General features: G+C 35.6%; 1 protein-coding gene across 1 annotated transcript in view; it reads right to left on the reverse strand.

The window, feature by feature from the left end:
• Positions 1-27,268, reverse strand: part of LOC136031417 (uncharacterized) — an 80,990-nt gene that overhangs the window by 37,745 nt on the left and 15,977 nt on the right. The window contains exons 3-5 of the mRNA XM_065710977.1: positions 24,150-24,246; positions 17,569-17,672; positions 13,886-13,976 (exon numbers count right to left, since the gene is read on the reverse strand). Coding sequence (XP_065567049.1) covers positions 13,886-13,976; positions 17,569-17,672; positions 24,150-24,246 — 292 coding nt within the window. The remainder of the gene's footprint in view (positions 1-13,885; positions 13,977-17,568; positions 17,673-24,149; positions 24,247-27,268) is intronic.

The raw sequence follows: 27,268 nt of genomic DNA on the forward strand, positions 1-27,268 counted from the left end.
CTCGAGATATTATTCTTCATAGGCGAAACGCTCAGTTGTTAAGAATTGCTGAAACTCATCGATGCTACGATGCCCTACAATATCCTATCATTTTTTGGGATGGAGCCGACGGCTATCACTTTAATATTAAATTGATGGATCCAGCCACTAACAAAGAAATGAATAAGAAATGCAGTGCAATGCATTATTATTCCTATAGACTAATGATTCGGCAGGATGAAGAAAATTATATTTTAAAATGCCGTGAATTGTTTCACCAATTCGTCGTGGATATGTATGCTAAAATTGAATCAGAACGTTTGCTATATATCCGCCTGAATCAGACCAAGCTCCGCTCTGAACAATACATTCATTTGCAAGATGCAGTTATAAATGACGGTAATACCACAAACGTTGGAAGATAACCAATTTTACCTTCGTCATATGCTGGCAGTCCCCGTCATATGCATGAATATGCTCAAGATGCTATTGCGTATGTTCGTCTCTATGGTCGTCCAGATTTATTTATTACATTTACATGTAATCAATCCTGGGACGAGATACTGCAGCTTTTACTTCAAGGACAATCGGCGGTTCATAGGCATGACATTACGGCACGTGTCTTCCGGCAAAAGTTGAAATCACTGATAAACTACATTGTAAAACATGAAGTGTTTGGGTCAGTGCGATGCTGGATGTACTCAGTGGAATGGCAAAAACGAGGTTTGCCACACGCACATATACTAATCTGGCTACATAAAAAAATTACTTCGAACGAAATTGATGATGTGATTTCCGCTGAAATACCTGATAAAAATATCGATAAGGGGTTACATGATATTATTGTAAAAAATATGATACATGGACCTTGCGGTGCACTGAACGAAAATTCACCATGCATGGCCAAAGGAAGGTGCACAAAGCAATATCCTCGACTTTTAGAATTACTGGCAATGATGGTTACCCACAATATAGAAGAAGATCTACTGAAGATGGCGGTAAAACAGCAATAATAAAGAAGCGTAACGGTACCACCATCGAAGAAGATAACCAGTGGGTTGTTCCATATTCCCCATTATTATCAAAAACATTTAATGCACACATAAACGTTGAATACTGTACCACCGTAAAGGCAATAAATACATATGTAAATACGTCAAAAAAGGCAGTGACATGGCAGTTTTTGGCTTGCAGCCCGAAATCAAAGATTTCGATGAAATCATAGAATATCAGGCTGGAAGATACATAAGCAGTAATGAAGCTGTTTGGCGAATTCTTTCATTTCCGATACATGAACGTAGTCCAGCTGTTGTTCACTTAGCGGTACATTTACAGAATGGTCAACGTGTTTATTTCACGGAAACCAACGTGCAACAAAGAGTCCTGAATCCACCGGATACAACACCGGATCGCTTTGCAAAAATGATTCTTTTGCAAAAAAACTGCTGTATACTGAAGTGCCTTCGTATTACACGTGGAATACTAAAAATAAAGTATTTGAACGTCGAAAACAGGGTAAGTCAGTCGACGGCCAACCTACCATCTTCAAAGATACCACGATAGGAAGACTCTACACCGTTCACCCCAATCAACATGAATGCTTCTTTCTACGCCTGCTTTTGGTGAATGTACCCGGTCCGACATCCTTTGAGTATTTGAGGACTGTAAATGGTACTATACATGACACTTACCGTAGTGCATGCCAAGCTCTGAATTTATTGGAGAATGACCAACACTGGGATAACTGCATCAATGACGCGTGCGAAACGTCAACCCCAAGTCAAATTCGTGCATTGTTTGGCATCATTTTAAACACTTGCTCTCCATCAGCTCCTACAGAGTTATGGGAAAAATATAAGTCAAAAATGTCCGAAGATATACTCCATCGAAAACAGTTAGAGACGTCAGATATGACTTTTGATTTTACATCAGAAATTTATAACTACACTTTAGTTGTTATAGAAGATTTGTGCGTAAGTATGGCAAACAAACCTCTTCAGGATTTGGGAATGCCTTCACCTAACCGTATCGCTGCTGTTTCGACGTCGGAACAAAAAGACATTTATGATTCGATAATGCATTGTGTCGATAACAACGTTGGAGAAATTTTCTTTTTGGATGCGCCAGGAGGTACTGGTAAAACGTTTGTGATAAAACTGATTCTGGAATCAATTCGATCAAAAAATGATATAGCATTGGCAATTGCGTCGTCCGGAATAGCCGCAACATTGCTGACTGGTGGAAGAACTGCTCATTCCGCTTTGAAATTGCCTCTGAAATTGCATTCTACAGAAACTCCCACGTGCAATATTTCCAAATCATCTGGGATGGGTAAAGTATTGCAGCAATGCAAACTTATTATTTGGGATGAGTGCACAATGGCACACAAAAAATCGCTCGAGGCTCTGGATCAATGCTTGAAAGATTTGCGAGGGAAGTCGAAACCCGTTGGCAGCACCTTAATATTGCTTGCGGGAGATTTCAGGCAAACATTACCTATAATACCTAGATCAACTCCTGCAGACGAAATGAATGCTTGCCTGAGAAATTTTAATTTATGGGCACACGTAAAAACATTAAAATTAACTGCAAATATGCGTGTCCGATTGCAAAACGATGACTCTGGTCAAACATTTTCAGATCAATTGCTGGCAATGGGAAACGGAAAGCTCCCAGTAGACTCAATTTCAGGACGTATACAACTACCTGCTGATTTCTGTAATTTAGTGACGTCCAAAAATGAATTGATTGAAAAAGTATTTCCGAATATTCAAAAAAATTATAAAAATAATAAATGGCTAAGTGAAAGAGCGATTCTCGCACCCAAAAATATAGACGTCCACGAAATCAACAATATTGTTTTGACCAAGATTCGAGACCAGGCAGTCCTTTACAAGTCAGTCGACACAGTTTTGGAACCAAATGAAGCGGTTAATTATCCATCTGAATTTTTAAATTCCATAGATCTTTCAGGATTTCCACCACACGTGCTACAACTAAAAATAGGCGTACCAATAATACTTTTAAGAAATATAAACCCACCAAAGCTTTGCAATGGCACTCGACTTGCCGTAAAATAAACAATGGAAAACCTAATAGAGGCCACAATCTTGACAGGGCCTTTTGAGGGTGAGGCTGTTCTTATTCCTCGCATTCCCATGATTCCAACGGATCTGCCTTTTCAATTTAAAAGATTGCAATTCCCAATTCGATTAGCATTTGCAATCACCATTAACAAAGCTCAAGGTCAATCATTAGAAAAATGTGGTATAGATCTTAATACTGATTGTTTTTCCCATGGACAATTGTACGTTGCATGTTCGAGGGTCGGTAAACCTGACAATCTATCTATATGCAGCGACAATTGGACAGCGAAGAATGTTGTATATTCGCAAGTTTTACGCAGTTAATTTGTATTTTGGAACAAAATGAAGCGGTTAATTATCCATCTGAATTTTTAAATTCCATAGATCCTTCAGGGTTTCCACCACACGTGCTACAACTAAAAATAGGCGTACCAATAATACTTTTAAGAAATATCAACCCACCAAAGCTTTGCAATGGCACGCGACTTGCCGTAAAAAAAAACAATGGAAAACCTAATAGAGGCCACAATCTTGACAGGGCCTTATGAGGGTGAGGTTGTTCTTATTCCTCGCACTCCCATGATTCCAACGGATCTGCTTTTTCAATTTAAAAGATTGCAATTCCCAATTCGATTAGCATTTGCAACCACCATCAACAAAGCTCAAGGGCAATCACTAGAAAAATGTGGTATAGATCTTAATACAGATTGCTTTACCAATGTACAATTGTATGTTGCATCTTTGAGGGTCGTTAAACCTGACAATCTATTTATTCGCACAGACAATGGGACAGCGAAGACTGGTGTATATTCACAAATTTTACGTAGTTAATTTGTATTGTATCTATCTATCTATATAAAAATGAGTTGTGTGTATGCATGTTTGTTTGTTTGTAAAAAGAGCGTTTGCATATGACGTCATCATTAGTACATACGGCTTTGTATATGGACAGACAATGGAAAGCCAAGAATGTTGTAAATTCGCAATTTTTACGTAGTTTGAAACACATATATAAATCTATATATATTGACAGGTGGGACACAGGGACACAACTACAATGGCGCGTAACTAATATGGCGCGTAACGACTTACGCGCGCGGGGGGGCTTGGGGGGGGCGCGAAGCGCCCCACCAACTAGGTGTTGGGGTGGCGCGAAGCGCCACCCCAACAGCTAGTATATATATATATAGATTTTTAATTTTATTTTTATTTTTCTTGTATAGAAATCCACCATTGACTATGGGATTAACCATTTTAGGTCTTTTTTATCCCTAAACAACAGAATCAGGCTATCGATCTGTATCTGTTTCATTTTTACGGCGCAGGATATAACATAGAACTAGTTTTTGATTTCGTCACATGATTTTAATGGACCCATTAGTGTTTAGTTCTGGCTGATATGTAAATATAGTTTTTTAGAAGTGCGTGTGTGGAGGGGGGATGTTGGCTCGTTTGGTGGCGCAAAAAGAAAATGTGTTATCTGATCGTCTTTGTAAATGTGAATATTCGGTAGTTTTTTAACGAGGTGGTCCTATGCTATCTATCTACAACAGTTCCAGGATGTGATCCATGTTAGAAGGAATATGTGTTTATTTGCGAGTTGCTTTTTTTTTGTTTTTGTTTTTTTATCAAGGGTGATCGCACCGATGCGGAGATGGACACAAGCTGGGATTGAGCTAAAGTTTTAATTCTAATACCCATTTTGCCGCAAAACAACAATTATAGCCCAAACAATGTAGTCGAGCGATCCCTCTATGACCAATGAGCTTTTGATGACATACTGCCGCGCGGACACACTATTTTACCCTAAACGCACCTGCATATGACCATTCCATCAACCGCTAGAGAATGATTTTATAGCTTCATTTCTTCATTCGAAAAGTAGATTCCAGTAGTGTCGAATCAAATAAAAATGAGATGGGGCTAAATATTTTATATAATCTTGGGGAGAGGGTTAATAATTAAGTTGTTGGAATGACTTCCTCTGTCCCCCCTCCAATTGATCCCACTAGTTGACTCACAAGCCACTTCATACTTTTAACTGCGTGGACGTATGGTTTTACATCCAGGGTAGTGGGGAGGGGCTGAAACCAACCACCAAACTGTGTTTTAGGTCGAATTTCCCAATATATTGAAAAAGATCATTGGAGTAAAGTGGGAGTATTTACCCGTAACCTACCACCATTTGAAGAATGACTGAGTGAAGGAATGCGCTTAATTTCGACTGTAAAATAGAAGATTAAATGTACGCGCTTTACTTTACATAAGTTGTTATTCTCACAGATTTCCCCTAAGACCTCTGGCTTACAAATAAAAAGAATGAGGATGTTGATATCCAGTTTTCGGTATTTCAGAGCCCCTCCTTCCCAGACTGTTTTTTTTTTCAGTGCAAGAACAGGATAAATTAGTTATTGGGGGATACATTATTCAAGGTTGATTGTTTCGTTACGACAGTCCCGAATACAGAATTGATAATCAGAACGATTAATTTTAAGTTCTATTGGTTACGCGTCACTATACTTCCGTCTCCCACCAATTGTGCCATATATTCTTGGGTACTTGTTAATTATACAAGAAACACTCGAGAAGTGAAGTTTGGTAAATGCTAATGAAATAAAACAAAATATGATGAAAATACAATATTTCAGTAACAATTACCACAAAGAATTACGGAAGGGGGCCCCCCAGAGCGCATTATATAAAACACGTAATCTAATCTAACCAAAATATTAACTAAATATTTAATTAAACTATAGCTATTACGTATTTTCCAAAGCGAGCCATAGCAATTGTCTGGTTAAAGAAGATGCTTGACTAGTTTTTGTCTTATATTCGCGTCACAAATTGTCGAGTGCTTCTCGTATTATTGACAAGTACGCAATTTTGGCCCAAATCTAAGGTCTTGCGCCACTAAATTTGGCCAAAGACATCTGGCTATCCATCAGAATGAGGATTTGATATGTAATGTTACCGCAAGCTTTTCTGAACACCCAAACTGATAATCTTACTTTTTTTCAAGCAGTTCGTGTGGTAACGAACTATAAGTAAGGAACAATGCGGCTCAAGAGTGATTACGAGGGCAAATCTTTCCAAAATAGAACTTTTAGCGGGGCAGGGAATTTTCTATAGAGAGGAAGCTGGATTTCCCGGCATTATTTAAAAACAATCAGAAATTAAAATATAAAAAAACAAGTTTTTTTTTCAACTGAAAGTTAGGAGCAACATTAAACTTAAAACGAACAAAATTTTGTACATATAATAGGAGGATTGACCCCTCCTCTATACTTTGCTCTTTACGCAAAAGCTGTTTTACACCTTTTAAAAAAACTTATTATTCTACATAAACAGCCCTTGTGTTCCAGAAATCATTCTTAAATAATTGGAACAAAAAGTCAAACTTTAGCGTAAAGAGCGATGTATTGAGGAGGGGGCAACTCTCCTTAAATCAATGATAATTTATTTTCGTTTTAGTTAAAAAAAACTTTTTCATTTAATCCATATTTAGGATATCGGTAAGGCTTCTAAATGAAAGCATTTGCTCTGGAATAATGAGGCCCTTCAAATACAACGGATAGCTAAGTCAACAATGCTATTTATTAAAAGATGGCTATAAGGCGACAAAATTTATTTTCGATGAAATGGGGGGATGAGAGTTTGAGCACATTAAAATTCAGGAAGGATTCTTCAATGTAAATAGGGGGCCTGGAGGGAAAGGGAAATTAGACTGATAAGAGAGGTCTGCTTTTTATAAGACTCAAATCGGAAGTACTTTTGATTACCATCTTTCGGTATATTTTTTCAATTTCTTCTGTTTTCTCAACGGCTACCAAAACAGCATCCCTGGTGGCATATAAATTTGAGAATATTGGTTAAGCCACACCGCTAATACAATGAGGCGACGCATATTCTTTTCAGGGAAAAGTCTACTGCGGGAATAGGGGAGCAGGGTATACAGTCTTCTCAAGTATTCTTGGTACGTATAGGATATATTACTTTCTCAATCCTATACTATTCATGACGGAGCTTTTTATTATGGGTGGTGATCATGTTGGGTAAGGAGTCACAGAATATCGGCAGATGAACCATTCAAACGTAAATCCTTCTATTCCTCTTTTAAAGTAATTAATAAGATTGCCACATCTAGGTGCTGATTTCCGCCATTACTTCTCCAAAAACAAAAATTTTGATCCGAACAGGGTCAAATGTTGTCAATTTACAAAATTTCGAAAGTAGATTTCTTTAAAACTACAAAACAATTATTTATATATCATTCTAATTTCAGAAGTCATACTGTAACGGGAAGGTAGATTCCTATAAAAGGATCTATAAACTCTCGAGGCTATATGCAAAGAGAACAGTTATTACGGACCGTTAAAACAAAAATACTGACAGTAGTTAAATCAATAATACTTCGCAGTTCTAGACCATCTATTAGTGTGGAGGTCAGTGGATCTTTTGAAAGTAGGCAGGCAGTAACTAAGCCTGAAAAAATAAATTTTAACGCTACAAATCCTTTCCATGTTTTCGTGAGTGGACCTTAAGATCCTTAAGGAGGGGAAAGGGTTTATCCTTTAATATTTCTTCATTTGGAGGATTATATTGGGAATAAGTGTAAAATACCAATGCACGAGAGGGATGAACCTAAAATACCATAGTACACGGAGGTAGGACACAAAGTGTATACCCTAGTATCCATGTTCGAAGATCTCTTCTCCACTTTTTAATAACTGTGACACGAAAAAATCTTGATCATTTAACAGCCCTTCCATCAACGAACAAATTTGAAAAGCATGCGTTTACCTCGGATATTAAATAAAAAAACAAGTTTTTTCAACTGAAAGTAAGGAGCAACATTAAAACTTAAAACGAACAGAATTTATTATGTATATGAAGGGGGTAGCACCCTTCTCAACACCTCAATCTTGACGTTTAGTACGCTCAGTTTCTTAGTACTTTCAAAAAAGCGTTTTAATGTTCTAATTTAATGGCCCTTGTGTTTCAGAAGTCATCCTTAAAGAATCAGGAAAAAATCAAACTTTAGCGTGAAGAGAGGGTGTGTTGAGGAGGGGGACACCCCCTTCATATACGTAATAATGTCTATTCGTTTTAAGTTTTAATGTTGCTCCTTACTTTCAGTTGAAAAAACTTGTTTTTTTATTTAATTTCTGATCGTTTTTTAAATAACACCAGGAAATATGACCCTACTTCCACGAAGATACCCCCTCACCATGAAAATATGCTCTAGACAATTGAATCGCGGTGAAACTTTACTCGGACGATTACTCTTAGCTACTCCGCGCGTAAAATTTAGATGGAAAAGAGAAAGCAAGACATATAAAAATAATTTTGTATATGAATTCTGGCAAATTTCCGCAGCGTACAATTTTGTGTTCCAGAAGACAATTTTGGGAGAAAAGTGGCAGGGGAGGTGGCCTAGTTGCCCACCAATTTTTTCGGTCACTTGAAAGGGGCACTAGAACTTTTAATTTCCGTTCGATTGAGTCCTCTCGCGACATTCTAAGACCACTGTGTCGATACGATCACCCTTGGAAAAACAAACAAACAAAAAAAAACAAATAAAGAACCTTCCGTGATCTTCTGGTAAAATATACAAAATTTCACATTTTGCAGATAGGAGCTTATTTCTACAGTAGAGTTCTCTAATACGCTGAATCTGATGGTGTGATTTTTCATTGCGATTCTATGACTTTTAAGGGATATTTCTCCCTTTCTTCAAAAATAAGGTAAATTTTCTCAGGTTCGCAACTTTATATGGGTAGAACTAAACTTGATGAAACTTATATATTTGAAATCACCGCAAAAATTAGATTCTTTTGATGCACTTATTTGTATCAAAGTTCCGTTTTTTAGAGTTTCGGTTACTATTGAGACGGGTCACTCATTACTTACAGTTCGTTTACCACGAACTGTTTGATTACCATTTTAAAGGCACCGTTATGCAAGAAAGTTGAAATGAAAGTTTATAACTGTTTTACAAGACAGAAAATTTAACAGTGCGCAAATATATGAATATCTTTGGATCATGATGGAGGATACAACGATGGAATTGCAGATATAATTCAAACTTAGAACATTATTTTTTACTGTGAACTAAATGAACGAACTTTTTTTTAATCTACACAAATACTGCTTTGTTTCATAGCTTGATCTGGATCATACGCCTTTCCCAATTCGAATATCATTAAAAGCCAATCAAAAAATCTAACTTAAAAGTCTTCTTAGAGGTAGATCTAAGCCTTGGGTGCACACCCCTTCCTCAAAAATTTACGCAACTCGTCAAGAATAATATTGCAATTAATTTTTCTCCTATAAGCATAATGGCTCTTTCAGACCAAAATGGAAGAATTACGCTTATGGTTTAAGTTTACGGTTTGCTAATGGTTATGTAGCTAAGCTTTCAGACAAAATTACTTTCCCTTCATGCTACAGTAACTAAAACCTCCGTAAAAAAAACAATTTCCTCTTTATAATGTCACTATTTATATCATTTGGCAGTTAGTTTAAAATTTTCAACCTGGCAGATACTAATAGTCCTGATTTTAGTTATTTTGTTAGCACTACTTGCTTCTGAGCAAAATGACAATGCCAGTGGCTCTAAGAAACGAAAGAAAAGGAAGCAGTGGGTACGTCTGACGCTAGAAAACAATCAAAGAAAGAAACTGGGGCAATTAAACTTGCTTTATTAGCTTCTCCTTGCTGATGATGATAAAAAATTTACGATTTTCATACGCCTTACTATAAATGAGTTTTCTAATTTTCTAAGTAAAGTTCAAGCAAAAAATAGCGAAGAAAAATACAAATTATAGAAAATCCACATCCCCTGAGACTCACCTATCCTTGACTTTGCGTTATTTAACAACAGGATACAACATGACAACTTTACATTATCAGTCCAGAGCTGTAATTTCTACTTTCTCAGAATTTTGAAAGAGACTGCACAGACCATTTGAACTGAATTAGTGTTATTTTACATGCTACTTATGATGCGAACTACAAATTTTTGTTTTATGATGTTGGTGATCATAAATCTGATGATGCTGTTGGTGATGGTCTTATGATGTTGGTGATCACGGATCTGAGAGTGATGGTGGTGCCTTTTCTAGGTTTGAACGGGTAGCGCATCGATAGTGGAGATAACAGGCTTCCTTCATCCAAAAAACTCCCTGAACTAATACTATGTTTCCACATTTTTTCCTAGGGGACGAAATCTTTCAGCTCAAAGACTACGCAATGAGGCCTTTCCTGGTAAAAACCTTACGTAACTCCAAAAGATATGCAATTATAGAGATTCCTCAGTTTGTAGGTTAATTAAGAGCACTTTAGGCATTTTTCTGCAAAGGTTCAGACAGTTTATATCAGAAATAATCATGTAGCCTTAGATGTTGGTGAGACTCTTGGAATGTGCACTTTGCCCTCATAATTACATTATTACTTTACATGGCACCCCATACGCTACAGTAGAGTCTGTAGCTTCTATTTCAAATGACTCGTCCCAGGTTGTACATCAAATACTAATACTTCAAAGCAAACCGAAAATTGTAGAGAAACACTTGCCAACTACTTCTTGTCTCCAGAAGTGAGTGTTACTTGTCAGAGAGATTACGCGATCCAGAGTTCCTTCTAAAGCAGTTACCTTATTATATTCATTTTTTTTTACAAAAGTATCTTTTGCTATAAAATAATTTTAATAAAATTCTCGTCCGCCTCCATATTTTCTTTTATGTCTTTCTTTTTGTCATCTTTTATGCGCCTTTCTGAACTCAACAAGGGAATTCTCACCATAATTATTTTGACTCTCACTTCTTATTTTTTTCCAATCTCAATGACCCATCATTACCCTAAAAAATAATGTACCCCATCCACTCCTATCTCATCCCTTTTAATCCTATAAACTTTCCGAACATAGATCATTCTTAACTTTTCTCACAATTTTTAATTTAGGCCTTTCTTTTAATCCATTTATTCAAATTAGACAAAAATTACAATATAATAAAATTTCATATTCGCAATAAAAATTGATTAAATAATTCATTTAATTGAGCAAAAGGTGTAAAACTGTTAGTGTGTCATCGGGTGGAAAGTATAAGTGCGTTATTAAGCATATTGTTAGCTAATTTTATTATTTCAAAAGCTCATGCAGCCAAACTAATTTAGTCATTATTTTGTAGTCACTTCCTATAAATATACCAAAGTAGCTTAAATCTTAACCTAGATTTACTTTGAATTATGTTTCTACATTTCTGTTAATATTAAAGTTGAGCCAATTTTAACGCTGTTTCATACGTAATTTTCACACTTTACGGAGAGCGTAATTTTTTCAAGTTTGACCGTATGCTAGTAGCAATCCATAAGATGGCCAGTCTGAAGGAAAAACATAATCCAAATTTTTAGTCTGAAAGGCTCCATAATGGTGCACCAGTTGCTTTTACAATACAAAACAAAATGTCTATTACATAACCCATAGTGCCACCTTTAATTAATTTCTAATCCTTATTTAACCCAACTTCTACTCTTTTACAGACATTATATGTCTGCTCTTTTAAATAGTCAATCACTCTAATAAAATCTAAGAAATGTCCTTCCAACTCTAAAAGACACTATGGGCCAAATACTCCAAAACCCTTTCTTTCTCAGTAACAACATTCAATTACAATTCCCCTGATTTCCCATTTCAATCTCCTTTCTGCGGGCAAAGCCTATTCTTATTTTAATCGTAAATAACTGCAACTAGCGGGACGCTAATGTTCAATGGTTGCCAGCGAGAAATTCCTTAAGGCGAGATGGGAGGAAAAGGAGGGAATCAATGCATCATCACCCGCCCTGTAATAAACGACATTGAGGATTTCTCTTTGGAGTTATAACAAAAATCAAGACGCGATAGAGGAAAGAGGGTTCTAATTTTCTGGTGCTTTTCAATTTGGTGAGTATTTTGGAATGAGATTGGAAATAATATAAGATTATTCGCAACAAACCATATCTTAACGGCAAGAATATGCCCGCTGTGAATATTTAGCATAAATAGAAGGCTTGGCTAATTGAAACCATGGTGAATATCGACAGAAAAGCAAGTTATTTAAAAATTTGTCCTGCTTCCACTGTCCCAATCAACTTACCCTTAACACTGTCCTTGAAACAAAATTAAAAATTGGGTCTCAGTTATTATTCTGTTATCTTTCCAAATAACTTCATTCAATGAAGTTATCTATTTATAAAAATCGGAAAACAATTGGTAGATTGTTTTCAAGTTGTGAGTCAAAAAACTTGAATTCTGAACTAAAAACGACCAAGCATGAGTATTTTCCACTGGCAGTCTGGATTCGCTTTCTAAGTCAAGTCAATTGTTGCCTTCTTGCAAGAATCATTCTTTAGTTTTCAGCTTGTAGCAAATTCGCTTGTAGCTTCCGACTATGCCAGTCAGATTGCGAATAACGCCCTAATATCAGTGAGTTCGGTACAAAAAAAACAGACACAAATAGAGAGCTATGTGTGAGTGTTGGGGGGATTAATTAACCCCTCAAGATTTTTTAACACCCATTCACTAAACTTTCATAGAATAATAGCTTTTGTGGATTTGAAAAATACATTTAGCCCCCTTCCCCACTAGATTTGGTAAATTTGAACCCCTGGGGCATGACAACAAACTGCAAGTAAGGAGTGACTCAGTCCAATACCAACCAAACCCCAAAAAATGAAATATGATAACAATAGCTACATCAAATGAATTGGCTTCTTATGCAGATTCTAAATATATAAAATTCCTGAAGTTCAATGTTACCCGTCAAAAGCACCGAGCCTGAGGAAATTTGCTTTATTTCCGGAAAAGGGTGAAATACCTCCAAATATTTAAGGGATCTTCATGAAAATCACACCATCAGATTCAGCGTAATAGAGAACCCGACTGTAGCAGTTTCAAGCTCCTATCTACAAAATTATGGATTTTTTTTCACGGGTGAATCAAAAGTTCTAGCATCCTTTCCAGATGATCAAAAAAATTGAGGGCGACTAGCCCCCCAGCCAACCCCCTTTTCCCCCAAAGAAATCTGATCAAAATTTCTAGATAACCATTTGATTCAGCATAATTGAAAGTTCTAAAAACTATGCCTTTGGGGATGACACGACCTCCCGGAATCCCTGGAGTGGTCAAAGGAGGGGATTTCCAAGGGGATAAATTTTTATAGAAGGGAAAGTTTCCTGGGGGTATGGTTCACACGAAATTTTACACGTTGGAGAGGGGATTTCCTAGCATTATTGTAAAAACGGTCAGAAATTAAATTAAAAAGTCTTTTAACTGAAAGTAGGGAGCAACATTAAAAATTAAAACGAACACAAATTATTCTGTGTATGAGGAGGCTGCCCCTTCGTCAACCCTTGCTCTTTATACTAAAGTTTGACTTTTACATTTTTAAAGAACTTTAAAACTTTTGTGTAAAGGGCTATAGTTGAGGAAGGGAAACACCCCTCATATACGGAATAACTTCCTGTTCGTTTCAAGTTTAATGTTGCTCTCTACTTTCAGCTAAAAAAAACTTTTTTTTTATCAGAGCAAGAAACGGGGTTGAAGTGGAATAAGTCTTAAAAACAGATCAAGTATTTCCCCATCTTTTTTAGAACGAAACAAACATAGCATAATAAAATCTAATGCATTGTATCTTAGGCGACTTCCATGAAGTTCTATTTATTAAAAAATAATTGAAGTTGAAAAATGACTTTCAATTAACCTTTAATTAAAAATAATAATCCTTGTAAACAAATTTATTGACTTATAGATAGTTAGTATAAAAAGTTTTGTCGTCTCTTACCTAGGTTCAAAATATTCCAATGATAAAGATATTTGGTCCTTAGGTGAGAAAAACAACATTCTAGAACAAATACTTCCATATGGAATGGATCCTGCAAAAATACAGAAAACAATTGACAAAATTGGCTTTCGAGTGTAACGAAATGTTTATTTAACCAACAAAGTTACATAAAATCATACTTAACAACCTCACATACTTACAAACAAAATTACAGCACAATATAGTCGGTCAAATAAAGTGAGTATCAACTCTGATCAACGTATCAAAGAAGATCCGTCTGAGTGACAAGCATCTAAAATCATTGCCGTAAAATTAAATATTATAGTCTAGAGTAGCTTCTTTATTATCGAATCAAAAATCTAAAGAGGGGCTAACAAGAAAATCTCCAATAGAGGGTGGAATTCAGCCAACTTGAGTGAATAGGTAATTTGTTTTGCATGGATAACGAGCTATAGAACAATAGTTGGTGAAAAATAATATGATCACAATCGCACAAATATGCTCTAACTTCTTGTTAATGGTTGAAACTACTGGCTGGGAAAACGATGTCTGAAGGGGCACCTATTCAGTTCTTGCCCCATTGGATTTTACGCCTCCAACATTTATCATTATGCAGAAATCCATAATTGCGGCCATTAGAAAAGACAAAGTCTTTTACAGTGTCGGCCAAGTCTTGGAATGAACAAATGTTTGATGATTATATTAAGCACACTCGAAAAGAAAATCTGAAGTTATATGGAAAATCGGTTCTAAGCATGAGATACAAACCCAAGAAGGAAGAGATAGGGTCTTTTATTCCCTCCATACATATTTGTTGGCACAATTAAAAAATATATTGTTACAATGATGTTATTGCTTTACATTCATTCCTAATATTCTTTGATCGTCCCCATCTACTCCTCATCGTATTACTCTAGTACAAACAATCACAGTGTTTCCTAACGATACGTAACCCCTTTCCCATTGTTGAACATAAACTTATTACCCTTGCACAACCCTTAAAATAAAAATTGCAAAGTAATATTTATTATAGATCCCGAGGTTTCATAATACTTCGACAATGCTTACTCTTTGTTGCAAAACCTATGAGGATCTTTACTAGAATCCTAGGCTTCCAGGAAGCATAAGTTAAAAAGTTCACGAACACTTTCTAGCCCACATTTTTACTGATGTAGGCTATTCGTGTCGTCTTTTGCTCTTTTTAGTGCATGTGTAACGGTTCCCGCGTTAGACGTGACACCATGGCCCAATAAGAAAACGGTAAAACTATACCGCCCCTTATTAGCATTAATCATGGGGTGATTTTCGAAAAGAACAAAGGAAGTCGAATAGGGGAAATAACTTACGTAGGTTGGTTAGTAAAAGCGAGAAAAAAAGCTTCAGCAGGATCAAATCAAAAGAGTTTGAGCAAGATCAAAGTAGTAGATACAGAGAACACATTCTGAGACGAAGAATTTTAATCAATGAAACCAGCTTAACGCATTTTTTTTGCATCTACGTTTTCCTAAAATATATGGATTCCTTTAGAAAAACAAGTGTCCTCACAAACAAAGTAAAAATTTCTTAATCAATTTAGAATTGAATTATTAGTCTCTTCTTTTCTTCAAATTGAATACACTAGATATAAATTCAACTCAAAGGGTTGAGTCAAAGCAATATCTAAGTAAAGGGGTTATTTGGATGGACAGTGTTAAACGAAACACGCTCAAGAATTATGCTGTGTAAGATCCGATTATACCTCTCTGGAATCGGTTATTATTTGCTTATTTTGAGCGAGAGAAACTATGATGTAGATAAATTTTAATTTAATATTTGATATATAGAGGTGGTTAGGGGTTAGGTTAGGTATTTAGTATGATGCGTTCTGCGCGGCCTACTTTCTACAATTTGTCGTAGTTTACAGGATGGACACCCTTTCCCGAGATGCAACTAACCCCAAACAGAAAGGGACCGTTTGGTATTACTCGTATGTTAGCCCAAAATAAACTTTACATATTTCTTTTTATAAATGTGCCATGCATCTTTGCCTTCCACTGCCCTACCCCCCAATTAGTACTTCGGAGGAAAGGGGGTCTAAGTGTCGCGTAGGACATGTCCCGTCCTTTTAATAGCGATCTAGCGATACTTAAAGTAATAGTGATTTTGCGTGCAGCTTAATTATATGTGCTTCAGATCCTTATTTTTCGGGTAACCCCAGATCAAATTTGGGAACAGCCTCTTGATCATACAAACAGGACTTCTACTTTTAGATAAAAATCTATCTTTTATGGTGCAAACATTTTTGGGCATTTTTTTTTCCTTTTCAGGAAATTCCGCGTATCTTTTCAAAAAAAAACGTTGGGGACTTAAGATTTCCTTTCGTATCGCAAACAACTAAAGACTTTTCTTCCAAAATTTAGAGAACAAGTAAGAAGTTTCTCGTTGAAAACTAGTTTCTAGCATAATAGCCTACACTCTCAAATTCGATTCAAATATTGTTAATCGAATTGCCTTAATTTGACTTGAATCGGCTTATTTCTTTAAATGTTGTTATGCTATTAAAACTAGCTTGCGCTTTTTGATAAGAATTTCTTAAATACTAACTTTTGAATATAAAAATAAAAAGCCAAATCCATTATTTTTTTAGAGGACCATCCTTATCTACCATATTTAGGAACCTTTGGGAAAATTTTTGACTTATGAAAAGGTTGAGCTAGAAAGACATGTCCAGTCACAACAATATACAAAACCATGCGATGGTTCTGCTAATTACAAACACGGCTGTGCAGAATCAGAAATCTAATTCAAAGAATCCACTCATTCATTATTACGAACTAGAAATAGAAACGAAGTTGCATATGTTTCTTGCTGGTATTTATCTTTCCGTGCAACCATCGTGCCTCATCTTTTTTTTTTTTTTTTTTTTTTTTTTTTTTTTTTTTTTTTTTTTTTTTTTTTTTTTTGTTCAATTTTTGCTTTTCTAATTTTCAGGTTTTGTTGGTTTGTTGAGGTTATTAATTGGTTATCTTTTCCCGGTCGAAATGCCAATTCATACACGAGTCATGCCCAACAAACACTAGCCCAACTCTCCGCTAGGTTTGCATCATTTTGTTGAACAGTAAAGTCGTGGTTATCCGAGTCCCGACTAACCGATTTCTGGTTTAACCGAGGTATTCTTATTGTACAATTGGATATCTTGATAAAGTACAATGCCAGTTATCTAATGGCCTTACTTATTATTAATAAATAAAAATATACAGTACTGTATTTATATAGAAATCTAATGTAGCATAAACAAAAATAAAACTCTCTTCCTTAGCCTGCGTTACTGTGCAGTGCGCGATTGCTACCATTGGTGATCAAGTTACATTGCTACAGCATGTCATTTTTAATTTATAATACAAAAATAGAGGCCTATCTAACAGCTTCGGTTGAGTTTTATTTATTTTACAGCATATTTCCTTGTTAACAGTATATAAAATCATAATTTTTGTTTACCCGAGGTTCTCTCGGTCCCCATTACCTCGAAAAACCGCGGCTCTACTGTAATCGGAATTGCATATTTGAATTAAGTACATAAATCCATTCATTCTTTTAAAAAGTCTTGTTTTCAAGTGATCCGATAGGATAAAAAAAGAGACGAATACATCCTCCAGAAGAAATTAGTTTAATAAAGAAATTCACAAACTTAGGCTTCCACTTACCTGCCTCTGTATTGTTTGAATAAAACTGCTTTCGACGCGCCATTTCTGATCGAAATAAGTCAGGTACCAGTTTGTAGACCAAATCCTGAAGGGTTCGATCAGGCCTAACGAAAGAAAAAAGCTTGTCCAATTCATACTTTTTAGGTTAGGTAAAGCAAAAGTAGATTAAATAATATATAGACTAATAATATGTTAATATATAATCTGATATGGCTCGTATTCAGGGTTTTGTTTGGTGAGGGAGAGGGAGGAAGGTTGCCAAAAGAAATTTTGTCCGTAGGGTTAAGAGTCTTTACACCTACATTATAAGAAAATTTCCCTGTAGGAATTTTTTTTTTGCTTTTAGAAACTATAATTTTTTATTTTGTATCTTTATGAACAATCTATGAGTCCGGGAAATATTTTTTGATGGGAGAGGATGCTCAAAATTGGTAGCCTCCTCCCTTAGACACGCTCCTGAATTTGGTATAACAAGAAATACATATTATGCAATGGTTTGGCTATCTAATATTATTAAAGAATAATCAGCATATAAAACCAGTAATGTTTGGGAGATTACCGTCACCTGGCATACACATCAAAACACACCGTATGCCATACAGTTCCAAAACACTTGGCACGCTTTCACATGCGCCACCTTGTCTATGTTATTTCTGAAAGTGGGCGACCCATTGAGTAATGATTCGATTTTCATATATCTCTTTACTAGGTGTAGCCTACATAATTCTTTAAGGATGCATAAGAAATAGTCAAATGAAACCAGATAAAGACTGAAACATTGTAATGAAGATTAATTATTATTCTGACGGTATCAATGGCAGGAAATTGTCTGATGTTAATCTATCATGTTGCGGTAGCCTATTAGTTCTGTTAGTTAGTTGACGAATTGTGAATACTATTAAGGGGGAGGTGGAATGGCAGGGAGATTTCAGTTTACTAGAGTAAGGTTTTCAGCCATGGAGATTATCCTAGTACCTTTATCATTCTCCCCGAACTTTCTATTCTGGAAATGACACCCGGAGTGCAATTTTGGGTGCTACACAGCACCTTCCGATGGCGTTATCAAGTCAAATTTATAAACAAGCCATATAAATAAAAAACTCTTAAGTAAACCCTTAAAAACTTTCTATGACATTCCAGTCCCCCACCCAGAATTTCCATTACGGAATCGGCACTCAAAGTTTACTCTTGGGTGAAATATAATACTTCACGACAACTTATCAAGTCGAATTTATAAAATAGGCTAGATGTAAAAGTTAGCTTATAAATTAATCGTTAAACAGCTTTGTATGATGTTCCAGTACCTTCTAGCGGAGAAGAGAACAATTAAGAAAAAAGAGGACATATCATGCAAACCGATTCAAAATAGTGATTGTCCTTGTTTTTCAAGACGGGGGGGGGGCTGAAGTTCCCTTGGTAAGGTTTTCAGGAATGGGGATTTGAATGTTCTACTTGTAGTTTTGATCCAACGCCATTTTCGAGGAGTTTCAGGCACTTTTTGAAAATCCTTGTAAATTTGTTTTCACAATATTATTTAATGTTAAGTTTAATTGAAACGATAATTACCATTCCTGAATCAGCTAAATATGACAATTTTAACTAACTACCTAGCTTCTTATAAATGAATTTTAAACTTTTGGCTAAATTGGGATATGGTTCGCTCTTTACTAGATAGCAGCTATCGCTGCAATCATGACATAAAAGCCTCAAAGCAGAACAGGTTCAGGTTGTTCCGGCTTTTCGAAAGCGCGATGCATATCATATGTTCTATGCCGAAATCGAAGTCGTTCTGCAACAGTGCGACCTTCTGCGGAAGGGTTAATAAACATTAAGAAAATAACAAGTTGTTTTCTTTAAGTTTTTTTTTTCACTTTCGTTTGGTTATTTCAGTCTGTTTGATGATGATGCGAAAAAGATATTATGCAAAATCTAAGGAGGGTGAAGAAAATCCAGGGGCAAATGTTATTTCTGAGTTATTCTTGATTTCACAGGCATAAATCACCTAACTCTACTAGCCGAATATAATTGATTGGAATTTAAATATAAAACACAACTTCTAATCAACATGTTTTACACCGAAAATGCTATTAAACAGGAAGAAAAATTCAAATAAAAAGGAAAATGCAGGGTAATGGAAAATTCTCTACTTCAATTTTGGGATTATCATAAGATAGTGTATAACAAAATTTGGTAATCCCGTAAAATTCAGAACAAACTCGAGAAGTTGTTTAAAGCAAGATCTAAGATAACCGGTTTCATGGCTACAAAGACAAATGACGGGCGACAGAATGCATTGGACTTGTATAATTTGGGCTATATATTTGCCCCTAATGTGCAAATATATAGCCCAAATTATATTAATATATAATCTAAAGAAATATATTTTCATCATATTTTGGTAGTCTATACTTCATTATGATTAACCAATTCGCTTCTCGAGTGTGTTCTGGGTTGCAGAGGAGTACCCAAATTTTTAATTCATGTTTCAAATTCAAGCCAGTTTTCATTCGTATCGAGACAACTTGCCATAAACTAATTTGGTCATCGTTTTTTTTTTCCATAAATTTTTGTCAATAGCAAGTCTGTCATAGGACAACGTGTCATCAGTTTTTCTACCATCGGATAAACTTTCATTTTGTTTCTTATCATTGATAAGCTTTCATTTTTTGCTCTCGTCATCAGATAAACTGTCATTATTTTTTCTTGTCTTCAGAAAAATTTTCATCGTTTTTATTTGCCATCGAACAAACTGTCACGGTGTTTATTTTTCATTGGACAAAAATGTCATTGTTTTTCTGCAAACAGATGGTCAGTAGTAAGGTTTTAGCACATATCTACCCCCTCCCCCTTCGGGTGACAGGCTAGCTTATAATGCGTTTTGATAGACATTCCACTCGGTCTCTAGCGTCAATGGTAAATTCTAAAGCAGAGGCTATTGCTATACTTGAGGACTTCATCTGCTGGTGTTTACAGGGACAGGTCTAGAGGGCCAAAGGGGTAGCTACTCTGGACCTAGTTCGTAGACAACGCCACAACGCGACAACGTTTGCCCTGAAAATGTATTTAACTATGCCTATATCACCCCCCTCTAATGAAAGAAACTTCAGCAAATAATTTTAATTAAAAACTATCTTAGAAACACGACGGCCAGGCAGCAGTTGACAAACCTGAGTAAAAATCCACATAGAACATAAAATGGCTCAGAAGCTTTTATAGGAAGTTATTGTAAAGATATTTGCTTCAAGAAAAGTACTTAAGGCTAATTATGGGATAAGATTAATTACACATAATTTACATTGTAACTATACTGTGTTGTCAATAGAATGTTGTTGCGTGGAATCATATATTTTTCTAAAACCATATTGTACATCTAGGGTTTACATAAAAATATATTAATGATAGTAAAACAATAAAATAAATATACACAAAGAAGTAAAATGACCAAAATTTGATGTCTATAAAGCTTTTGTTGGATTCGATTGCACCAGAAATCTCGTGTGTCCGAACCGTCATGCAAGGGAACCTCCATGCATCTGAGCCCTCGTGTAACTGAACCTCGTGCAGCTAAACTCCCTGTGTAACTGTGCCCCCGTGCAACTAAATTCTAGTGCAAATGACCCTTGTAAAACTGAAACCCAGTGCAACTTAACCCCATTTAAGTAAACCATCGTGCAACTGAACCCAGTGGAATTTAACCCCCGTTTAACTGGATCCATATGGAACTGTTCCTCGTTCAACTGGGCAACAGTAAAACTCATCCCCATTTTACTCAACCTTCGTCCAACAAATAAATCTAGCTTTAATGGTTTGTGACTCCCGATTTTCTCTTTCTTTTTGTGACAACGAAACAGTTACTTTTTTTATGGATGACCTTGACAGGAATTTATTTCAAAAAAGTCCACAAGATAAAACTTGTAAAGATTCTAACTTTGGTTTTAACCCATGATATCACATCATATTTGTAGAATAGCCTACTGAAAAACTAGCTGTAAGAAAGTCTTTAACTACTCTTTCACCAGCTATAATATTTATAGCTTTTATCATACAATTTAAACTATATAAAGAACTCAAGCTGGCCCTGTCTTCATATAAAGAGCTAGTTTTTTTCAGTATTCTCCAAATATAGGGAAATATTATGAGTGAGCTTTTTTAGCTGGTTTTGTAGATAGGCGTTGCATAAACTGCGAAACAATGGTTTTTGTAGTGTCGAAATGAAAATAAATCCCCTTCATGATTAACGAATTACCCTTGTATTTAAATAAAAAAAAATTCACTGGGCAGTTTTTTCAAAACTCTTTTTCTTCACTTTCAAAGGTGACTAGAAAAGGAAGTATTCAAGACGGGCATTTTAAACATTAGTACAAGGGTTCCTGTTCATCAGGATTTCCGTGGTAAACCTTTTATGATTAAAATGTAAAAGGTTTATGACTAAAGAGCTGTTACCTTAAACAGCTCTCAAAGATATTTTAGTGCCCTACTAGTACTGGATAAACAAAACAGAAAAAGGAATATTTATCACTGTTTCCAGCTCTTTTTAAAAATTATTTTCAATTTGTCTCCACAATAAACATTTGCTTTTAAGATGAATTTAAATAACAGCTCTAATTCTTGAACTAGTTCCTGGTTTTCTTTGTACTAAGGTACAGCTATTGCTGCGACCATGACTATCATGTGTGTTCAGGCCCTAAGCAAAAAAAACTTTCGCTAATTTTTAAATATATATATAACAAAGGGATGAATTGTTGTTTTTGGAAGGGGGATACTTTTACATCGAAAAGGCATAAAATAAAAAAAGACCATGTAGCCAGAGTCAATTTTCGTCAGCTCATACAAAACGGGATGAATTAAATTTTCTTGTGATGTTGTTGATTTAAGGTGAGCTGAGCTGAAAGCGGTTGATTTGAATGGTGGTTTAGTCATACAGGTTTGGATGAAACGGGGTTCGGGTTGAATGAAGATTGAGTTAAATGAGAATTGACTTGCAGGAAAGTTGAGCTAAATGGGTTTGAGGTGCATTGATATTGAATTGAGTGAGGGTTGAAATGCACGGGGTTCAGCCGAACGAGGGTTGAGTTGTACAAGGGCTCAGTTAAATGGGGTCGATTTGCACGAGGATTCAGTTAAATGGGGTTCAGTTGCACGTGGGTTCAGTTATACGAGGGTTCAGTTAAATGGGGGTTCACTTAAACGTGGGTTCAGGTGGAGGGAGGTTCGGTCGCACCTGGATTCAGATGGACGAGAGTTCAGTTACTTGGGACTCGTTTACACGAGGGTATAGTTACGCGCACATCTTTTTGGTGACCGAGGGCACCTAATGTCATTCTCAACCCAGGTACTGACAGGTTTAGATCCCTCTCTGGGTTTTAGCGTGACTTGAAATGCTTACAAGGCGTTTTCACTTGGGGATTTAAAGGCCGATGCGCGAGGACACTGAGATTATAAAACACAACGACAACACCTTTTTAAGCACAGTTCCCTAGAGATAAGGAGGTCCATAGCCAAGAAGAAATGCAACCATTGTTTAATTTTCCATTTGAAATAGAGTAACTGTTTCTTGTTTGTTTTTTTTGAAATTGTTGCAGTTGTTGTTTGAATTTTGTTGTTTGAATTTGACTAGCTGACCTACGTTTATCAGATGGTACTTTTTTTCAATCACTTTGTACAATCAGATTGTTCAATCAATACAGGAAGCTCAGAAGAGCCATCAAACACACAAAAATACAGACAACTGAAACTTAAAACCAAGACAACTTAAACATAGTAAACACTGCAAAATGAAGCTTGAATGAATAAACTTGAGTTTCATTATTACGCTCAACTCAGAAGCTTGCTGGCGACTCATTTTTAGCCTGATAAGAAAAAAAATTGGTAAAATTCTAGTTAATTGACTTCTTGCTATCTCAGAAAGGGGTTATGTTAGGAAAATGAAACTTTCAGGGATGCATCCACAGGCCAATGTATGTCCCGGGAAGGTATTTTAAAGTACCCACCTCCACTCCTTCTCCCTCTGGGGGGCCCTGGAATTTGCCGACATGACAGGTCTATACGTATTGAAATTTTGACAAAACAACATTTTACCTTAATTTTCAGTTACTAGTTGCTTTTTCTATGCCTTTAGTTCTGAAAATGCAATTCCTGTTACTTGAGTAGAATTTTGAACCATATCAATGTTTCTTTTTCACAAATTTAGGAAATGTATTTGCATATCTTTAAAACCTTATAAAATGGAATTGAGCAAAGTCATGAAGCTGAAAACAATTTTGTTGTACTTCAATTAAGCAGAAGATCTATTTTGCAAGGTCTCACTTGTTGTAACACACATATTTTTAAAGGTCATCAAAGGTCAGGACCCTCTAGAGGGAGAAGGAGTGGAGGTAGTTGCTTCAAAATACCTTCCCAGGACATGCTCTAGTCTGTAGATTCATCCCTCAAAGTCTCATTTTCCTAACCTAAACCGTTTCTGAGATAGCAAGAAGTCAATTAACTAGAATTTTACCAAAAAATTAAAAGGCAATATAATAAGAGCAAAATTCAGAAATTATAAATAGAGAATATAAATCTCTTAGAAGAGACTAGCTTACCTGATGTGCATTAGTGGTTTGGTTTTATGCACCTGAACGTCACAAGCAGGGCAAAAATTACTTCCTTTCAGATGTTTTACGATGCAGGATTTGCAGACTAAAACCAAAGAAACGAAAAGCATGAAATAAACTTGAACTAATAGTGCATTCGCTCTTTTTTATGTTGTACCACACCCTGGGGGAGGCATGTAAACTGAACAGTATGCAAAAACAGTCAGATGGTATTCCTGATCGTATCAAAATGATCAAGGGAACGCCCACTTGCAGCCAACCAGCATACTTCTCAGAACGCCAGGTGTGCTGCAAAGTTCAGCCACGCTTGGCAGTTTCCACTACGAAAGTCATTTCTGAAAGTGGGCACCCTCTCAAAAATGATGCGCTTTGATTCTCCATTAACAAGGTGTATTCTTTATTTACACCAAGTTTTGTCAACTTAGAAAGATGTAAAAATGGTCACGCAATTTCATAAATTTCGTCCGAAGACGCCTCTAAAATGTTAAGTATTTGGAGGTTCTACATAATATTAAGCATATTTTGCCCAAAAATAATTGTCAAAATACGCTCCAGTGAAAACTTAATAGCAGATGAAAGACGGATATTTGATAAGTCGAACTTGCTTTATCTAAATAAATGCTTTTATTTATCTATTTTTTTTTCAAATGTTTTCAGGTTTTTACCTCCATATATTTTTAACTTTAAAAAACCCAGACAGTATTTTATAAGAGTTACTATTTTTATGTATTTTATTTAAAGTTGGGACCTATAGAAAGGAAATAGGAAAGCATCATTTCTTCTTCATCCGAAAATTATGGGGCACCTTTTAAGTTTATAAAATAACGCACAATAGGCGAATTATAAAGAAATTAAAACTAACTGCAATAAAATCGTACATTTTGTCGTCACTTGATCTTCAACATCAGTTCATCTTCGCTGCAATAAATATGTTTTTATCAGCAAGATAGATATATCTTTGTTTCATAGCCTTGCAACCTTCATAAACGTTCAATCTTAAGATATGGAAATATTATAGATAAATTTTCACATCGAGCCTGCACAAAGAGCTCAATTTGAAAAAAGCGGAAATATACTACTATTTCTGCAACTAACAGCTTCAAAAGCTCCTCTTCCGTTTCACTGTACAAAAATTTTCACTCTTTGCACCATTCCGTATAGTTTCAATTTCCTTTTTGTTTCACTTTCTTATGAGTTCTCAATACCCCATCTGGGGAAGATCTGCTTTTCGTTTCACCCGGAATGGATGGCCAAAAATACAATATTTAGCAATAAATTATCTTTTACCCGTAAAAAAAGGGCCAAGCCATCTGAAATTTTCTTATATGAAAAGGATATAGTATCCTTTTATATAAAAGGATACTGCCAAGGCCGTATCCAGGGGGGGTACGATGTATGAACCTCCTAAAATGGTTGTCTGACTCGTAAACACGGAACAAAAATGAATATAAACAATTTTTTATACGTTTTACAAATTTACATTTGCACTCCCCCCCCCCAAGAAAAAATACTTTTGACCCTCTCTCCCCCTCGAAAAGCATCCTGGATATGACCCTCATTATAGCCATAGAAAAATGAATTGGACCACATTTTTCATACAGCTTTTTGCTTGATCTATGTTCAGTCAAGAGATTATATCTCAGACAACCTTGGGCAAGTTGGAAAACATGTAATAAATCTTTCTCAGCCTTTTGAAGTGCCCACAATTCAGAACCATACATAACCACTGATATTTTCGTGGTTAAAGTATATTATTCTAATTTTACAAAAAAAATACCTTACTGGCTATACCACTGTTTATGTCGTATATAAATCCATCATCATAACTAAAAAAAAGACAATTGAAATTATTTATTTGATCGATTTTTATGGTACCTATAACATTCCGTATAAATATTTTTTCACATGCATACACTACTCCCCACCATCTCTCATAAGTCAAAGGTCATATGAGTAGGTTATTGAAGAGTCTTGACATTATTTCACATCACACGCTTGCATTATATACCATACCAACTGACATCATCCTTTACATGTTGCCTGCCTATAAAAACATCTTGTATCTTTGAACGAGCAATAATTGTGCATGTATTCGAGTAAATATTATTTCTCGAAAACGAATGGACAGTTTTTATCTGAAAATTGGTACACTAACATTTTCTGGCCGGAAGGATTCTGGCCAGGTCGGGATAAAAGTATCAAAAGAAAGATTGACATAAGAGCAAGGTCGGGTGACTATCAATTATGCAATTACTACTATTAAAGCTCTGGCTTGAATTAATTTTGCATTGTATTAACTTAGGGAAATAAAACAAGTTAACTGAACTTTGAAATGGATTTTTAGCAAGATAAACATCAAAAAGTATTAATATTTCGGGCTAGATTTTTAGTAGTTAACATGTTTTTCCTTTGCGTAGTTCGGGGCACCAATTTACGAACTGAATAGGCAAAAAATAGAATGAATGTAAATGCAACTACATATAGAAAATTACACCAAAATGTTTTTCTTGCATGAATCAGGGCATAGGGAATTGTGTTTCTGTAGGAGGGGAATTTTTGCGGTGGGGGTCCAACAGAAGGCAAGGGAGACGCCTGACACCGTTGTTATGGGTGAAATTAACTTCATCGAACGAAACGTGGTCCTCTGGTATTAAAACAATTAAATCTAGCAAAATTAAATGATATAGTTTTATAGTTAATTATGTTTAAGTTAACTTGATAGAGCGGTTCCTTTATTTCTTCAGAGTACTACACGATAAGTAAAGAGCAAACCCTAGTAAATAGTAGGCCTTATTGAAACGACGAACAAAGTTTAAAACAATATAAGTATCCACGAAAAGAAAATACTTTTTGTGCTAATTCCAAAAATGTGTTTACTGTCTGTTTTTTTTTTCTTTTCTTTTTTTTTTTTTTCATCAGTATAGGATGTCATTTCGTACCAGTAGTTGTAGAATATCGGGAAGGAGCTCACTTTAAGTTTTCAGATCCAACGTTTTAGTCGAAATTATAATGTGTTAAGTAAAAAATATAAGACCACGACACAATAAAGTATCAATTTTTGAATCTTGAAACAGCAATAATGGCCCAAATTGCAACGCCATTGAGCG

Source organism: Artemia franciscana, chromosome 1, assembly GCF_032884065.1.
Source record: "Artemia franciscana chromosome 1, ASM3288406v1, whole genome shotgun sequence".
NCBI lineage: Eukaryota > Metazoa > Arthropoda > Branchiopoda > Anostraca > Artemiidae > Artemia > Artemia franciscana.